This window comes from Stegastes partitus, unplaced genomic scaffold (assembly GCF_000690725.1).
Source record: "Stegastes partitus isolate 25-593 unplaced genomic scaffold, Stegastes_partitus-1.0.2 Scaffold572, whole genome shotgun sequence".
Classification (NCBI taxonomy): Eukaryota; Metazoa; Chordata; class Actinopteri; family Pomacentridae; genus Stegastes; species Stegastes partitus.
In genome coordinates, this window is record NW_007578303.1 from 121,249 (window position 1) to 138,325 (window position 17,077).

Genomic DNA, 17,077 nt, shown 5'->3' on the forward strand with positions numbered 1-17,077 from the left:
TACAAATATTCTTAAAGCATCTTAGATCATAACTAAAGGTAAAACATCGGGTGTTGCTATAGCTCACCTGGTTGAGCTGGCGACCCATGTACTATAGTCCTAGTAGTGCTACAGGCTATAGTCCCCAACATGGAGGTCAGGAGTTCGAATCCTGCTCATGGCCCTTTTCCGTAGGTCCGTCCCCCATTCTTCTCCCCCACTTTCCTGTCTCTCTCTAACTGCACTTTCAAATAAAGGCAAAAATGCCAAAAATATAACTAAAAAAAAAAAAAAAAATCACTTGACGACAATAAGTTTGTCTACATCTTTGTTTGGCACAACCATGTACTTGAAAGCTCTGTTTTTAGTTTCATGTCACTTTTGACCACATCCTATACTTCACTTATCAATTTACAAAACATACACACAAACACACAAAGTAAGACGGTGTTCTCACATTAAGACATTACATGGTTACAGACACAAATGCACAATGCATGCCTCCAGACTCCAATTATCCATGGAGGGGTGCAATGCACACAAACGGCGTCGTGGATGTCTATTTGCCGTGCTGTTACAGCGCGGTGTAATCACCTCTGCTTCTGTTTTTACTCTTCATAATGAGATGACACAGTGAACATCACCTCGGAGCTTCGTTTACAGGTAATTGGATGACACGGGGAGCTCTCTCACACACACACAAACACACACACAAACACACACCTGCTGTGCCTGTTTTGTGTGTTACTTTACAGCAGCACCCCACCCAGTCAGGGCCAAACACTGCTGCCTTTGCCCGTCACCATGGCAACCCTTTCAACTTCCCTCGCAGTGACATCACCTTTTTTTGCTGTGAATCTGTTTTATAGGGAGCGAATATACAGCGAGAGAGATTCATGGTGTATCAGTTTTAATGCACCCTGGGCACATGCAGGCACATTCTTATAAATCTTTGTTGACCTACATGGTATCCTTCTTGTAGTTTTTTTTTTGCTCTATAACCACAATTTGTCATAATCTAAACCTTTAACATACAGTTTTTGTCATTTTTGAAGTGTCTTTTATCCCTTAACGTGCTTTACTGACTGATTTTGGCATCTATAGTTTCTTCTCATCATTTAATAAAGTGAAGGAAGCGATAATTTATCCGTTGGCTCGACCTGGAGCCACTCCCGGCTGACACTGGATGAGAGGAGGGCTACATCCTGAACAGACTGCCAGTCAATCACAGCGCTGACACACAGAGACAGACAGCCCATCACGCTCCTGTTCACACATAACAGCAAATTGGAGAGACTGAGGAAGGAAGCCGGAGGAGCTGGAGAAAACCCCCGGAGGCACAAGGAGGAGAATATGAACTCCACACAGTTCATACCGGCCCTCTTGGACAGCTTGGTTTGAGTCGACTAAACTCTGCACCACAATGTTTAGCTGATTTCTCCTTTTCCTTCTAACTAATAAAAGGCAGATGATTGTGTCCCTACACAAGCACATCCATTTCTTTGAATGCATCATTATCATTTAACCCTTACATACTACGTCGGGTCAGATTTGAGCCGTTCTGACATTTGACAGCAGTAAAAACACCCTGAAGGTCTTTTAGCCTGAAATTTGATGACTTTTCCTAAAGTGAACCAAAATACACACAAAAAAGGAAATATATAAAAAAAAATGTATACACAAAATTTTGTACAAGTGCTACACATTTTTGTACACTGAGGCTGCTTTGGGTCAAATTTAAGCATTGAGATGGATTTTAGATCTATCAGTGTGGCTTAAATCAAGGAAAATGGTGGTTTTAGGGAATCTTACAGGCCATGTTTTGTGTGTACTCCTTATCTACATGTATTAATGTGACATAGACTAATTAGACATTCTAACTAGATCTAAAAATTTGGTACTGTGAGGGAATTCTTGACAGGAATTCTTCTGTAAAGGCATAAAATATGAACAGTATGTAAAGGTTAAGTGTGCACAAGATAAAAAGGTAATTGATGCACATGTATTTCCTGATTGGAAAAGTGAATTAGTAGGGTTTCCTACTACATTTTTTTGCCTTGAAACTGCTAAGACAATCTTAAAAACACATAATCCAAACTTCGGGGGTTTTACATAGAACAAACTTAAGCAACCAATTCTGCCAACTTCCACGTCGGTGCTTTCCGTATTGTTGCTGTTTTGCAGAACCTGTTTCTTGTTTGAACATTTGTGGCTGCATTAGTCCGATATTATGACTTGACATCGTGCAGCATAGAGTAGTTTTACAGTGTTTGAGCAGAGACATAGGTGAGCTGGTGTGCAGAGCTGCAGTGAAGCAACTGAGTTACATTTAAAGCCATTTAAGGCACTGAGGAATCATTTTTATGGAGTAAAAAAATTCCAAATATGCAACTTTTTAGGGATTTAATCGGTGGATCAGAGACTTTAAGTTTATATATGTGAAAACAAAGGTAGCCGATGCCCTTTTTTTTTTTTTTTTTTAATTCTTAAATTGTCTGTAGCTACTCATTAATTGTAACACAGAATATTCAAATAATACTAAATCGTGATAGACTGATTAATTGACCGGGCAGCTAATCGGGCTGATTTAATCACATTTTAAGAAAATCAACTTCTGCTGATTACCGGCTTATGAGGCTAGAAACACCAGAAACAGCAGAGCGGAGCAGCTATATGTTACTTTTCAAAATTAGCTGCCACACAGAGAGATTTCGTGTCATTAGAGGAACTAAGACACACGGCACAGTGTGTTGGCAACAGAGAGTCACACAATAAATTCACCAGACCAGCAGGAGATGCTGCTAACTGTTTATAAATGCTGCTGTTCATTTTTCATTCATTAAATTTTTCTTTTTTAGAGTTTTTTTGTTGACTTGTGGGCATTTCTTTAGTTGGTACATTCAAATCAGCGCACTGCAGACAAAGTGAAGATTTAAGTTAATCTGTTTTGTGGCCCAATTATTATTATATTTCTCTCTATAACATGATTGAAATGTATTTTGATAGATGCAAAAACTAAACAGAAACATGATATTGGCATTATATGCTCTCTAAATATCTGCATCAGCCATCGAACAACCCACATTGGTCAATCGGTGCCATGAAATACTATAGATTGCGCAAACTTTGTGATCTGAACCCATCACACTTCAAAAGAGCAGCTCAATCAATAACTCAGTGTCAAATATTATCAGAAAAAATCTCTCTCACCGGCACAGTCATACATGAAACCATATAGTATGTCAGATACGGATGGTGCGTGTCCTCATAAATGATTCACCCGGCTGTATTTACATATCGAACTGTGCCGTCCTCCCCCCACATGAGCGTGTACGTGCGCACATGTCCACACTCTGCAGGGTAAACATGTTTCTGAGCTGCTATTAAAACCGGTTTCCTCTCTTACATGTGAGAGCTCCTCTTTGATCTGCAGACTGCTGACCTGTCACACTATCTGAATCAATTAGCATTTATTTGTAAAAGGCAGAGTTCGGTCCACGGAGATACGGTCTCTTCAGAGTGTTTTAATATGGATTTCTTTGAAAGCATGCGATAGAAGAAACTCAGCAAAACGCCTCCTTTGTTTTAACCAGGTCAGAGCAGGTGTTACGCTGTGAATGTGCCTGTTAATGTGGATCTTTTTTATGATCTGGTTGAAAAAGATAAAGACGCTAATATCCAACATACAAATCAAGTCTTCTTGTGTTAATTATGGGTGTTGCTTTCTGTAATATTTTACATGGAGCACCTTAGTAAAGATTTTTGGCTCAGAATAGGCTCAGTAAGCTTATTCAGTCTTGAGCCTGTTTTGCTTTATTTGACAGAAATCTATGCATGTTTGTGTAAATGGAGCTCCAGCAACTGATTGTGTATAAATATATTCCCAAATCTTATCATTCTGGATGCTGTTGATTGTCCTTCTTTCCACAGTTCCTCTATGCAGATAAAACCCTGCAACTGACTGGATTTTATAAAACCTGCATTACAGACGGAAGTTTTAAAAAAATCTCCTTTTTCGTTGCCCAAACATGGTTTAGCAGCTGCATCAAACCTAAACATGCAGCGTTAAAACTCTCCATATTGCATGAATCAGCCAGTGTGCATGTGGTCTTCCAACTGTTTCAGCCTCCATCTGTGAAGTGATCATAGCTGCTGGATTTTTCTTTGATGCTTGTAAAACCGCCTCATTACCCTGGTCGCTTCCCTAAACCGTCCTCTGCCTCATTGCGCCCACTTTCCGTAAAATACACAAGTAAGTCCGCACTTTGTGTTGCGGCGACGAAGTTTAAAAACGCACATGGTGGTAAATGTGATTTATTTGTTTGCTCATTCTTTTTAAAATTTTCATAGAAGAAAGTGCGAGAGTGCTTCTCAGAAACGTATCCTTGCAAAACAGGGCCAAGACACTTGTCACCCCTAAAAAGAGAAGTGCTCCACAGAGAAGGTATTACTTATTCATATGAATTTGTAGGAGCCTCTGGCTGCATTTTGAGCGCCAAAAACCAATAGTTAAACAGCTCCATGTTCATTTATCTTCCTCGCTTTTACTTCAGTAAATGAGAATGTCAAATTCCTCTCCCACGCTTTTTTTTTTTTCTTTCTTACATACCTTCAGCCAAATTGCAATTTTTTTTCTCAGTAGCCTCTGAAGCAAAGATTCCCAGCCTGTATATATGCAGGTAAAACCACAAGACACAGACTTTGTGTTTATCTGCTGGCATTTTCAGCTAAACCAACACATTTAGTGAAAATCAACAGAGCAATCTGTTTGGCAGCAGAAAGAGGGCTTCAGGGGAAGAAGGATACAGAGAGGACTGATCGCATGAGATCTGCAAAGCACACATGGTATGCTCATGTAGACACAAGGCACGAACACGAACGCACACACGCCGAGGTTGTTCTTCTGATGGTTCCTTGCTGGCATCCAGAATGCAGCTCAATGCATCACAGGAGTAGATATTTAAATCGTTACCAGTGTCCCCATTACTTAAGATAATCCACGCACATGTCAGACATCACTGTCAGTAATCTGGCAGAAGGTGATGCCAATGAAAATAATGTTTGTGGGGAAAGCTTTTTAAGATCACAAATATAAAGAAATCTGTTGAATTTAATTGCATCTATAGCAGTAGAAATCTCAAATGAATATCTCAAATCCTACACAGCGTGACTCAGACATGTTTGTTGAAACTTCCAAAACGACCCTGAAAGATGATTTTTTTTTTTTTTTTTTAAACTGATCCTATGCTGGCAAGCCCTTCCTTCATTTCAGTTCCTTTTGCATTCTTTTGTCAAGATTTAGGGGGATATTATGCTCATTTCTTGATGGTAAATGTGAACCTACAGATCAGGAAAAAGTGCATACATTGTAGCTTCCAAATCAGGAACTTAATTCTATTTTAAAGTGTTTAATTGAAACAAAAATGGAAGGTAAAAAAATGTCTATTTGTCTTTTGATGGGAGGTTATATATCAGACAAATGCTGCTTCTGAAATTCCACACTAATATTTAATATCTATATCTAGCATGCACCCAGTTGCATGTGAAGTTGCTGCTGGGAATATACAAGCACTGGACACATGTGGTAGCATAATATCCCAAAATGCAATGCAGCTGTGATGCAGATAATAAACTACAACTGACAGCGACGAAGGCAGTTCACTTCTATTAGTCTATTACTCCTCAATCTAAATACAAGGTTTCATTTGTCTCTGAGATGGAAATGAAGTGTTATGAGTTCGCAGTTCCGTCTAATATAAAGCAAGCAGATGCCAGGAAAGGAAAAGGCAATGAGTTTGTCGTGTTCCCACAGTAACGCACCTCCAAACGGCAATGAGGCTTCCAGGAAGTGTTCTTACACAGTGGTGTGTCTGAAAACATGCATACTAGAGTTTATTAAACAATAGTACACATATTAAGTATGTAGAGGCCGGTATCGGATTTGGACGTGGACGATTTTCTTAACGCAGTAAAGTTCTACCTTTGCTGGTCGCCTGGCAGCTGCTCAAAGCTAAGCAGTCACAAGGATGAATGTTTTAACACTGTGGGGATTTAATCAGCAAAATGTAAGAGCCACTTGTCTGTTTCTAAAAGATGGACATAGCCTTGAGGGGTCTGAAAAGTGACACCAGTGTAAAAGAGCTCTGCATTTTTTTTTTCAAACAGCCACCAGGGGGCGTCTCCTCTGGTGATTGCATAGAAGTCTATAGGAAAATGACCCGTCTTCTCACCTGACTTGTTACCTCAATAAAACATTTTCTCAAGAGTTTATAGACTTAATTGCCAGCTTTAATTCTCCTTCATCTCAGCATGATGTTAATTTTGTAAACGATGGCATCGTTCATTTTAAAATAGATGATTAAGTAGCTTTAGAGTCGTGGTTTTTCCCTTCCCTTTTTTTCCCTTCTGGGATAAATAAAGTATTTTTCATTTCATTTCATTTCATTTCATTTCATGGCATCCTTCTGATTGTGAAGCTGCAAAGTCAGACCCACCACTCAGTCCTCTGCAGTAAGAACTCAGACTTAGGTGAGCTACTGGCACGCCCCTATATCAACTTCTTCGATTCAGTCTGTGGGTTCAACAGACGGGAACGATATTGATCTTGTCTAACTCTCTGCCAGAAAGTGTCAAACTATATTTAAGGACAAGTGAATGGTTTAAGTGTGTTCGGTTTTCATCTGCACAAAGAGATGGAATTAGGATTTTAAAAAAACAAAAAAGCTGTTTTGACATTTATTTAAAATACAGAGTCACAAATGGGGGCATTATCTTATAAATGGAAAGGGAAATGTATCTTATTGTGCGTAATCAAAGCTTAACTGCTCCCCTTTTACCTCCGCAGTTCTCCTGCTTGTGTTTTCATAATTGCTTCCTGTCTGCCTCCTCTTCCCTTAACCCAGATAACCATTCACTGTGTCAGAAAAGCACTTCTTCCTCAATATGTGTGTCGACTATGTGCGTGTGCCCTAAGCGTTGATTTGCTGTTTTTTTTTTTTTTTATAGTCCTTTGAGGCTTGCTGTCACTGCTCTGTTCTAATACTATAACGAGACCTCTGGGATGCCGAAACACACGCACAGACACACTTGTGTACAAAAAGACACATAGCAGAAGATAAAAAAAGGAAGCTTTCGGGCCTCTGCAAAGCCAATAACAGCTTTTTACAATGAAGGAAAAAGGCTAGTAAAAGAAGAATGATCAACACAGCGACGGTTGGGGTTCAGTCTGCAGGTTTGCTGCTATCTCTGCTGTCAGAGTCTGGCCTCTTCTGCACAACACGACTACAACTGATCCGTCACCTGTGAGATTCCCAAGCAATGCCGCTGACACTCCGTCAACACTGGAGACACTCATAACACTTCATCATGCTAAACCGGCAAGTGATTGAAATCGCGTTTTTCTTTTTTTTTCTCCATGCTGATGAAAGACTGAGATGACAAATAAATGGCACCAGCTGCTGAGATGATATTGGCACGTTCATGACTGACAGTGTTTCCTCTGTTTATGTTTAAAATACTGATACTGAAGACCTCAATGAATTCAATATGCTTCGGTGATAATGTCGCATTTGTCTGTAACGTTTAGTGTTTAAAGCAGCTTTTAACCTTTGAATCTTTTCAGTGAAGCAAGAAGGACATGCACGCATTGCAATCTGAATATACTTTTCTGAACAAAATCAAACTATGATGTTTCACAATGCACAATGCCATACCATTCAATAAGCGCCATCATCCCACTTCATTCTTATACATACAGACCAGTAGGAGCTGCTTCCAGCTTTTACTAGGGACAGTAGGCTGTTATCAAACCATTTAATAGTTGTGGAGCCATGACTTTACACTTACAAGGAGGAACAAAAGTCCATATTTGGAGTTTGGAAGGGCTGGAGATTAACTTTCAGCCAAGAGACTTTAACTTGAATCCCATGTCAGACCATTAATGTTACTTTTCATTCATACATTTCATCCCGTGTGGCTTTTCTTTTCACTTAAGGGTTTTTTCAGTCAGTGTTTGGTTAAGTTTGGGCAGCAAAACTACTTGGTTAGGTTCAAAAAATGATCTTGGTTTGGGTAAAATTCCAGTTTGCACATTTAGACAACTCCAATGAAGATTTCACCTGCACTTACTCACATCACAACAAGAGTAATTATCGCTGTTGGTTTCTTTTTGTCAGTGATCAAAATGGATGATAATGTGCCTATAAGAAAGTGGAGGAGGTCCCTGCAGGCCAATATATATACATAAGAATGATGTGTGATGATAACAGCCATTTAATGGGCTGATCAATTCTAAAACTGTCAAATTTTTTTCAACTTTTTAGGGAAAACACTAAAACATAAAGTAAGCCAGGTTATTCTCTCAAATAGGACACATTTCAAAGTCAAAAACAAGAGTGTGGAGATGGGTTCAAACACGAAACTATCAGTAAGAAACATCCATTTTAAAAGAAATTAAAATAACAACAACAACAAAAAAAACAGCCCAACACACTGATATAAACGTACTGGTGTGATACTAATGTTCGAGCCATAACACAACTTTCTGTGGCTGACGGTTGAAAAATGCTCATAATGATAAATAAACTTGACAGTTTCTTAATGAACTCAATCAAAACTGTGTCACTTATCTAGTGCAGTTTCTTATTGCCTGTTATCTTACACTGATACTCATCTCTGATAATCTGATGCCTCCATCAGGCTCCACATCATATAGTTTATCCCCTGTGGGAATAATCCAACACACATACAATGATGCTATAGTATGTAATGATTTGAACAGAAATTTTTTACATTTTGTTGATGTTAGTCCCAAAATTGTGGCTAAACTAATAATCCAAAACTATGTATCTCAATTTTTCATTGACTTTAGGAACAAAATGTTTTTTGTAGACTTTCACATGAATAAACAAAAGACTGTGTTCACACCATGTTGTGGTAAATTCTTGCTAACGTGCAAATCTGACCAAATAAGACTTAAAATAAGGTCTCTTCAATGGAATTCAGTGCGTCTCCTAGAGGCAAAGTATAAATACCCAAAACACCTCACTTTCTGAACATCTGCATCAATAGATGCTACAATTTACAACTGATCCCTAAACACCTCACAGCCAGGCTGTGCACAGTGAAGCCTCAGGTACTCAGACAGGTGTGTGAGCAAAACTTCAATGGAAAAAGTGACTTCTAATATCAGATTTACTAAAGTTGAAACCAAGTGGTGTTATCTACATGGGCTGTCTTTACTGAGTGGAGTTTTCTACAAGTAGAACGCATTTTAACGACCAATATTGTAGTTGATCACATTCATTTAACTGTAGGAAGCCAAAATTCTGATTGTGATTATTACTCCATTTACTGTGCAGCCCTTTCACAAAGGAAAACAATAAATATTTGTTAATATTTGCAGTCAAATAGTCACGCTTGCTTAGGAAGGTTGATAACTAAGTGAAATTGACCCACAATAGCTATTGTAAGTAAAAGCTACTTGTGTAGGAGTAGGTAGAATTCTTCCTTTCTCATCTCCTTTAGCAAAAAATACACTGGTCCATCCTTTATGAAAGAAAACGAGATAATACTGTCCCATAATTCCTTGCAGCAGCAACATTCAAAGTGACAAACCATCCACAACAGACTCATGTTTACAACATCCAACATCGTACGATTATGCAGCCGAGTATAACCGATTCCCATCGCATCGCAGTCGTCTTTTCCTAAGCATTTAGGAATTCTCCTTCTCATGTTTTGTTGATTTCATTGCATTTTCCATTTAGGTCAATGAAAAGTGTTTAGAAAAAGACATAGAATGCATTTTTTTTGGGACTATTTAACCACAAACAATGTCCAATTTTGTATTTTTTGGCTTTTCAGCAAACACGTTGTGAAAAACAGACTCATTCTTTTGGATACAGCACCATATAATAATCTTGATATCCAAATTAAGTTTTATCACTTTGACTCACAGTAATAATCCCCTGATATTCCAGTTTAAATGACTCTGACTGTAGTTCAGCAAGGACCAACAGCGCTAACTTCCTGAGAGCAGCTTAAATCACAAGACAGTACCAGTTTGATGCACGTAAATGTGCCACCGTGTTCTAAGGCCATCGGCTCAACATAGAGAGAAATGAATGTGCATCCACCCCTTTAATCAACGTCCTCTTTTATTAATGTCTCACACACACACACACACACACACAGTAATATGTCCTCGGCCGCTCCGTCGGCCCTGATGAGACAGCAGGTTGTCTAATTGACTGACATGATTAGTCTCGTATGTGTCTGCTCACCCATACAACCTCCTTTATCACTCCTGGGACAACAAAAAAAAAAAAAAAAGGCTTGATGTGAGAAGCAGATAGAGTACGGTTTCCTAAACACTCTCATCTGACAAGCTGACAGCGTCGACGTGAGTAGAAGTGAGCAGGTAAAGAGAGGAGAGGGAGAGGGGGGGAGAGGATTAGGGAGCCGAGCGTGGAGGTTACGTTCGCTAATCTGGCAAAGGGGGAGATAGAGCGAGGAAGAATAAATGACAGACATAAGGAGGGAAGAAAAGAAAAGAGGTATTGAAGATGAGAGAGAGAGAGAGTCCTGAAAATAGGAAGAAGGAACAGGGAGGGAAAGAGTGGCTGGGTTAGAAAACGTGAAGCTAGAGAGAGCGTGGAAAAGAGAAGAGAGATTTCAATTAGCCCGTTTCAAGGCCTGCTGCTCGCCGTGTGAGCTGCTGTTTGCTGATTGACAGATCATGAAAAGCGTTCAGCCACATAGGCCTCACCCACTTTCTCTCTCGCTCTCTACCACACACACACACACACACACACACACACACACACACACACTTTATAAAATATCTCGAACTGCTCTTGTTTAAGAACAGCTGCTGACAGAACACGTTGATCTCAACATTTTCCCCTTTGTTTGCCTTATTTTATGCAATAAATGCCCTCTCCTCCTCCTCCTCCTCCTCCTCCTCCTCTCATCTCTTCTAAACATGCCTTCTTTATTCCTCTCCTTATATCTTCCAGTCCACCTACTCTTATTCTTCTCTTCCTCTTTTCCTCACACCTTCTTCCAAACCTTTCTCCTCGCTTCATCAGCTTGCTCCTCTTGCCATTTATCTTCCACTCAGTCACCTCCCACGTTCCTCTCAAATTCTCCCGCTCCTCCTCATTTTTCAAAACTCTGTCGTCGCCAAGAGTCTTTGATGAGATCTGATGTGTCAGAGACACAACAATCTGCACAGAAATTGCAGTTATTGCTTAAATTTCTCTTTCAAGATGCGTTTATTTTTTGACAATAAAACAAAGAAATTATGCAATTATGGTGTTTGTTTTTTACAGTAACATATTTAATGTGATTAGTACTACTCCTTCAAAAGTGACTGAAGTATCTCAAACAGGTTTCTCAGATGAATAAAACAACAATCCTGCATGGTAGGCTATTGGTTATAATGTAATATGGCTAGAATTAATAAGGCAGTACAATGCTCCCCAACTGCAAGGATGGAAGCATAAAAGAGTATTAGCACAACAACAAAAGGAAATTCTGAAAGCCTCGGGGTTCATTTTCATTTAAAAATCTATTTTTCAGACAGATTCAAAGAATGCAACTGTCTCTAGTTTGAGCTCAAATTCAAGACAGAGAGGACTGACGCCAAATCTGCAGGAGAAACAGGCAGAAAGGTGCAACGCACATCCACACTGGCTGCAGAAGTTAAATAGCTGTTTGAAATTCACAGTTAATAGAAAATATTATTCACAGCACCTTTGGTTCTAAATCTAAATTACACCTCCACTTCTCTCTCTTTTCTGGTTCTCTCTTTTGAATTACTTCACACTTTTTTCTGCATCCACCTCCCTGTTTCCTTTCCTTCTTTTCTTTTTTTTCTTCTTTATCTCACACGAAACACACACTCCCATGCGCACACCTGTGTGAGGGGGAAACCCCGGCACCATTTGTAACTGCTCAACAATGCTGCAGTGTAACAGACACACACTAACACACACACACAGCCGCCTTATCTCGCTTTGCAAATACAGAAGTGAAAAGAAAAAAAAAATACTGTTAGAAGTAGGAGCAGACGTTTGTGACATAATTTGGCTGCTGCATGTATCACCACACACACACACACGCGCGTTTTCCTTTCAGCCAATATTTCTCACAAACACACACCCTTTTTGTATGAGCAGGAATACAATTTTAAGAAAGCTAGCAGCACACATGCATGACATGCACACACACACACAAGGACACACACAGGCTTAGTGTAGGATGTGATCAATAGCTATTGATCTGCCACCTTTGGCTTGTCTTGGCAGCGCTTCATGTTAGACATAAAAACGTCCACACCCGCGTGGATAGAGACATATGGCAAACACACACACACACGCACACACACACGCACACACACACACACACGCACACACACACACACACACACACACATTTTAAAACCAAAACTCATCATTTAATCTTTACTTCTATATTTTAAAAGCTTCAAAACAACTGCCATAAAAAAAAAAAGATCATCCATGAGCTCAACTTGAACTTGTGCTAATTCACACACACACTCTTCCTGTGGCTCACCTCTGTAGCACATTGTCAGCCACAGCAGCTCCAGCACCTGACCCCCGAACTCGCACACGTCCAATCCCAGCATGGTGCCGCTCCGCAGGGCTGAAGAAGAACCGGGGAACCAAGGAACCTCCACAGGTAGCAACAAAAGTAGAGTGAGGCTGGATTAAACAGAGAAGCATCCACAGACAAACACAAAATAGAAAAAAGTCTTTGATAGGAGATTTAGAAAAAAAAAAAGAAAGAAAAAAGAGATGTCAGGCGAGCATCTCTTCCTCAGAGGATTTTTTTTTTTTTTTTAGTTGGAGGGGTTAAGGAGGAAGGGCTGGTGTTGGAGAAACAGCGAGATGGAGAGAGAGAGAGAGGCAGGGAGGGTATCCTTGGGTGTGGGTGTGGATGTGATCGGGATGTGTGTGAGCCGGAGAGAGAGGATGGAGGGAGGGAGGCAGGGAGGGTGAGGCAGAAGCAGCAGACATGAGAGGCAGCAGCTGGGTTTCTGCACTACTTCTTCTTCTTCTTCTTCTTCTCATAAACTAGAGTTCAGAGAGAAAGAAAGCTGAAGGCTAAAATGCTGACTGGCAGCTGTTTTTTTTGTTTTTTTTTCTTTTTGTACAGGGATGCTGGTAGGAAAGCAGACAGCGCTTTAGCAGACAGAGTCCGTGTCTGCAGTTGTGTGTTTGTGTGCTCAGACGCTGGCTATCGATTCGCAGACAAGCAGCGAACCCCACCCCTCCCCTCCTGCATCCCTCCCTCCCTCCCTCCTCGTGTCATCAGCCCAGTGACTGCAATGAGCTCATCCTTTACCCCCCTCCCTCCTTTCCTCCCTCGCTCTTCCTCGCATCCTCCTCCTCCTCCTCTCTTTCTCCACACCTCATTCCTTCCTTCTCACGCGCCCTCCCCTCCAACTCTTTCATGCTTTTATATCTTCCCTCTTCATTTTTTCATCACTTTTTATGAATTCTCACGTGCCGTCCACTCTCCCCCTCCACCTATTCATCACCGCTGTCACGCCAGCCGTCTCTATTTATTTTATCTCCTCACTTTCCTCCACCTCCCCTCCCCTCATCTTCTTCTTTATCTCCCTCTGTTCTTTTAGTGACCACGCCCTGTCAGCGAGCATGCTTCAATCATGGCTGTCACTCTCAGTCTTTTTTTTTTTTTTCTTTCTTCAGATACCCTCCCCCCCGGAGCAATGAGAGAGGCTGTAGTGTGGCAGAAATAGGAAAAAGGGGGTTGCTTCTCCCAGCTGACAATCAAACACACTCCCTTTTTCACACACGTCTGCACACACACGCCTCGTTAATTTGTCATTCAGGGGTTGTCCGGCTGTCATGTAGCGTGCTATGGGAGACAACTTCCCTCTTTCCCTGTCTCTCACTCTGCCCCAGACTCTGGTGAACCTCGGCATCGTGTTGTCTTCCATCCACAAATGTAAAAAAAACAAATGTGGAGCATGTTTAGTGGAAAGAGAATTCAGGATTTACTCAAAAAAGGATTCCTACAAGAGAATTCCCTCAATTTTCTCCTCCAGAGATTTAAACCATGTGTCTGCCATTATAAACCACTTAGTTTTTCAGTAGAGATCAAGGTGTGACCCTCAGTTGTAACAGCCACAAAAAAAACTGACACTAATTGCTTTTATATTCAGTCAAAAAAATATTTTACATGAGAATGTGAGCACATAATGTATAAAACATTATAATACTGTATGTACCAGTTTGCATGTTAGTCCTTATAGGCAAATACATTTATTACACCTTTAGTTATCAGTTGTAAAGTTGAAAAAAAAAATCCTACACAATCCTATATGAATGACTACTGTGCATGCTTTTCGTGGAGGCTCATGTGTTATTGCGCACAGTTGTTACAAAGAGGGGCGTTGAGATGACATGTAACTGTGATGTTTTAAAAAATAAAATACTGATATCATGTTATTCACACACACATACTATCATAAATAATGCAGCAGTAGGAATAATTATATGGTTGACACAACAACAACATACAGCGCAGTTGTGATTGCAGACTCCCTCCACATAATAAACAACTGATTGAAATTTTTTTTAAAAAACACATTATTTTACGTGTCACTTTAATTATCCATCCATCCATCCATTATCTATACACCGCTTAATCCTCACCAGGGTCGCGGGGGGCTGGAGTCTATCCCAGCCGACTTAGGGTGAAGGCAGGGGACACCCTGGACAGGTCACCAGTTTATCACAGGACTACACTTAGAGACAGACAACCAAGCACACTCATATTTACACCTACGAATCACCAATTAACCTCAACATGTTTTTGGACTGTGTGGGAGGAAGTCGGAGAACCCGGAGAGAACCCACACTGCACGGGGAGAACATGCAAACTCCACGCAGAAAGATTCCGGTGCCCCCACCGGGATGAGAACCGGCAACCTTCTTGCTGCGAGGCAACAGTGCTACCAACTGCGCCACCCTGCAGCCCCACTTTAATTATATTATTGTGAATTCTTCTGGTGCATATAATCATGCAGTGAAAGTGATTTTGTGAATATGATGCATTTTGTCCCCACAATAAACAAACACCACTTTATGTTTTGATAAGCCTTAATACAATTTAAACTCATGAGTTGTATACGGATTCACCCCCCATACACTTATCATGAATGAAGAAACCATCTTTAGAGACTAAAACCTTTTTTTGTATCAGGCTGTAAACATGTTTATTTCTGTTGTAAAGTATAACCTTTTAACACGGAGGTCTATGGGGGTCGACTCGCCTTTAAGGCCTCAAGTGGCTGTTTGAGGAACTACTTTTTTTTTTTTGCTACTTTTTCTACTTTGGATTCATTTTTCAGCCAGTTGCTGCTCTGTTTTTCTCAGTTACAGTTTGTGGTTGTGGTTAAATAGTCAAAAATCTAAGCACTTTTCTTTGACCCCTACAGTTATGAGGCCAGAAGAAGATGTGAAGGAGATTTCATGGGGATGGAGGAAAAGACAACTGTGGCATATTGGCTTCATCTTTCAGCCCCAGAGGTTGCTTCCTGTCAAAAACTTGTATCGATCCAAACCTTCACTAGATTCCCAGCATCTCATTAACACCATGCTGCAAAAAGAGTTTCTGTTTGTGTGTAATAAACCTGCGTTACAGCATTATCACCTGTAAACTCCAACAATATGACAGTATTGGACCACTTCAAGGCAAAATAATAGAAACAGAAACTTAGCTTTAGCATGGTCTGCTATTCAAAATATACATTCGTCATTGTGTAAAGTAAACTAATGTTAGAATGTGAATAACACCCTTAAGTGGCTCTTACAGAATGCTATAAACTAAAAGATTTTTGTGAGTTTAAATCACTCTTAAGAACATAAAGAACAGAGGCATGTTCCATAATACTAAATGTGTCAAAAGTACAAGTCACCTGGTTCTCTGAATGAATTCACTGAGGTGGTTCCCTCCATAAAAACATCCCCTTAAACTTCACCTTAAGCCTCATTGTTCAGATCCATCACTTTCAAACGGTTAACAGCAGTAAAAGCTGATTTAATGTCATTGCTTTGCCCTACCAATCACCCCTGACAGTGTCAGCAGTGACTGAGCCTCCGACCTAAAGCAAGCGCTGCCATAAACTCATTATATTCATATTGCTTTATGGAAATATAAATCAGCAGCAGTAGTGGTCCCGGCGGGGTGAGCGGTATCTATAAAATGTGTGCTTGAACATTCCAGCTACGTATGGTGTCATAAAGAGAGTCTCAGTTTAAGGGCCCCCCAGGGTTTAGCCATGCATAGCCACATTTCTCCTCAAACAGGAAAAGCCCAATAAAATGCTCAACAGGCACCAGCCAACGACCTGCTCCGCTTTTATCTTCACAACACGATGACATAGCTCAACCCTCAACTAGACCGGTCCATCATCCGCTTCTCACACGGCCGATGTAAACAAATCTCCATCTGATGAACCATAAATTGCATCCACACAATTGCACATAAATGCAAACAGCCAGCAGCTGGTTAGCTTAGCTCAGGATAAAGACGAGAAAAAGCAGGTTAAAAATCCAGCTGTCAGCCACTTTCATGCTCACGTATCTCCATGCTATGTCTCAAATAAAAGTATGCTAACTATAAATTCATCTATTTGCTCTTCTGTTTCTAAGTGATTAGGCACAAATGAACAGGAAGGAGGTTATGCGAGAATTTAACGTCTGTGGAAAGCCGTAGAAAATATGTGTTCTGAGGTTGTCACAGCACAAAAAAACTGTGTGCCAAATGGAATACTTAAATGGTTTAAAAATAAAAACAACCCACACATACATATACAAAAAAAAAGAATATGAACTGTACTAACTGACTTGAGTCCACTTCAACCAAATGAACAGGTTTGATGTATTTTATGTGGTTCTTTCAGGACTAAATGCTCCTTTTTATTGGAGTTATTTGATGGCCGACAATAAGATGACATTAAAGCTGCAGCTAACAATTCTTTTCATCACTGAATAATCATTTAGTTGCTAAAATATCTGCAAACAAATGGCCATCATAGTTT

General features: G+C 40.2%; 1 protein-coding gene across 1 annotated transcript in view; it reads right to left on the reverse strand.

The window, feature by feature from the left end:
• The window catches only part of arhgdig (Rho GDP dissociation inhibitor (GDI) gamma), a 39,321-nt gene extending 26,481 nt beyond the window's left edge, over nucleotides 1-12,840 (reverse strand). Inside the window, exon 1 of the mRNA XM_008288748.1 lies at nucleotides 12,559-12,840. Coding sequence (XP_008286970.1) covers nucleotides 12,559-12,631 — 73 coding nt within the window. The 5' untranslated portion in view covers nucleotides 12,632-12,840. The remainder of the gene's footprint in view (nucleotides 1-12,558) is intronic.
• Nucleotides 12,841-17,077: the final 4,237 nt, after the last annotated feature.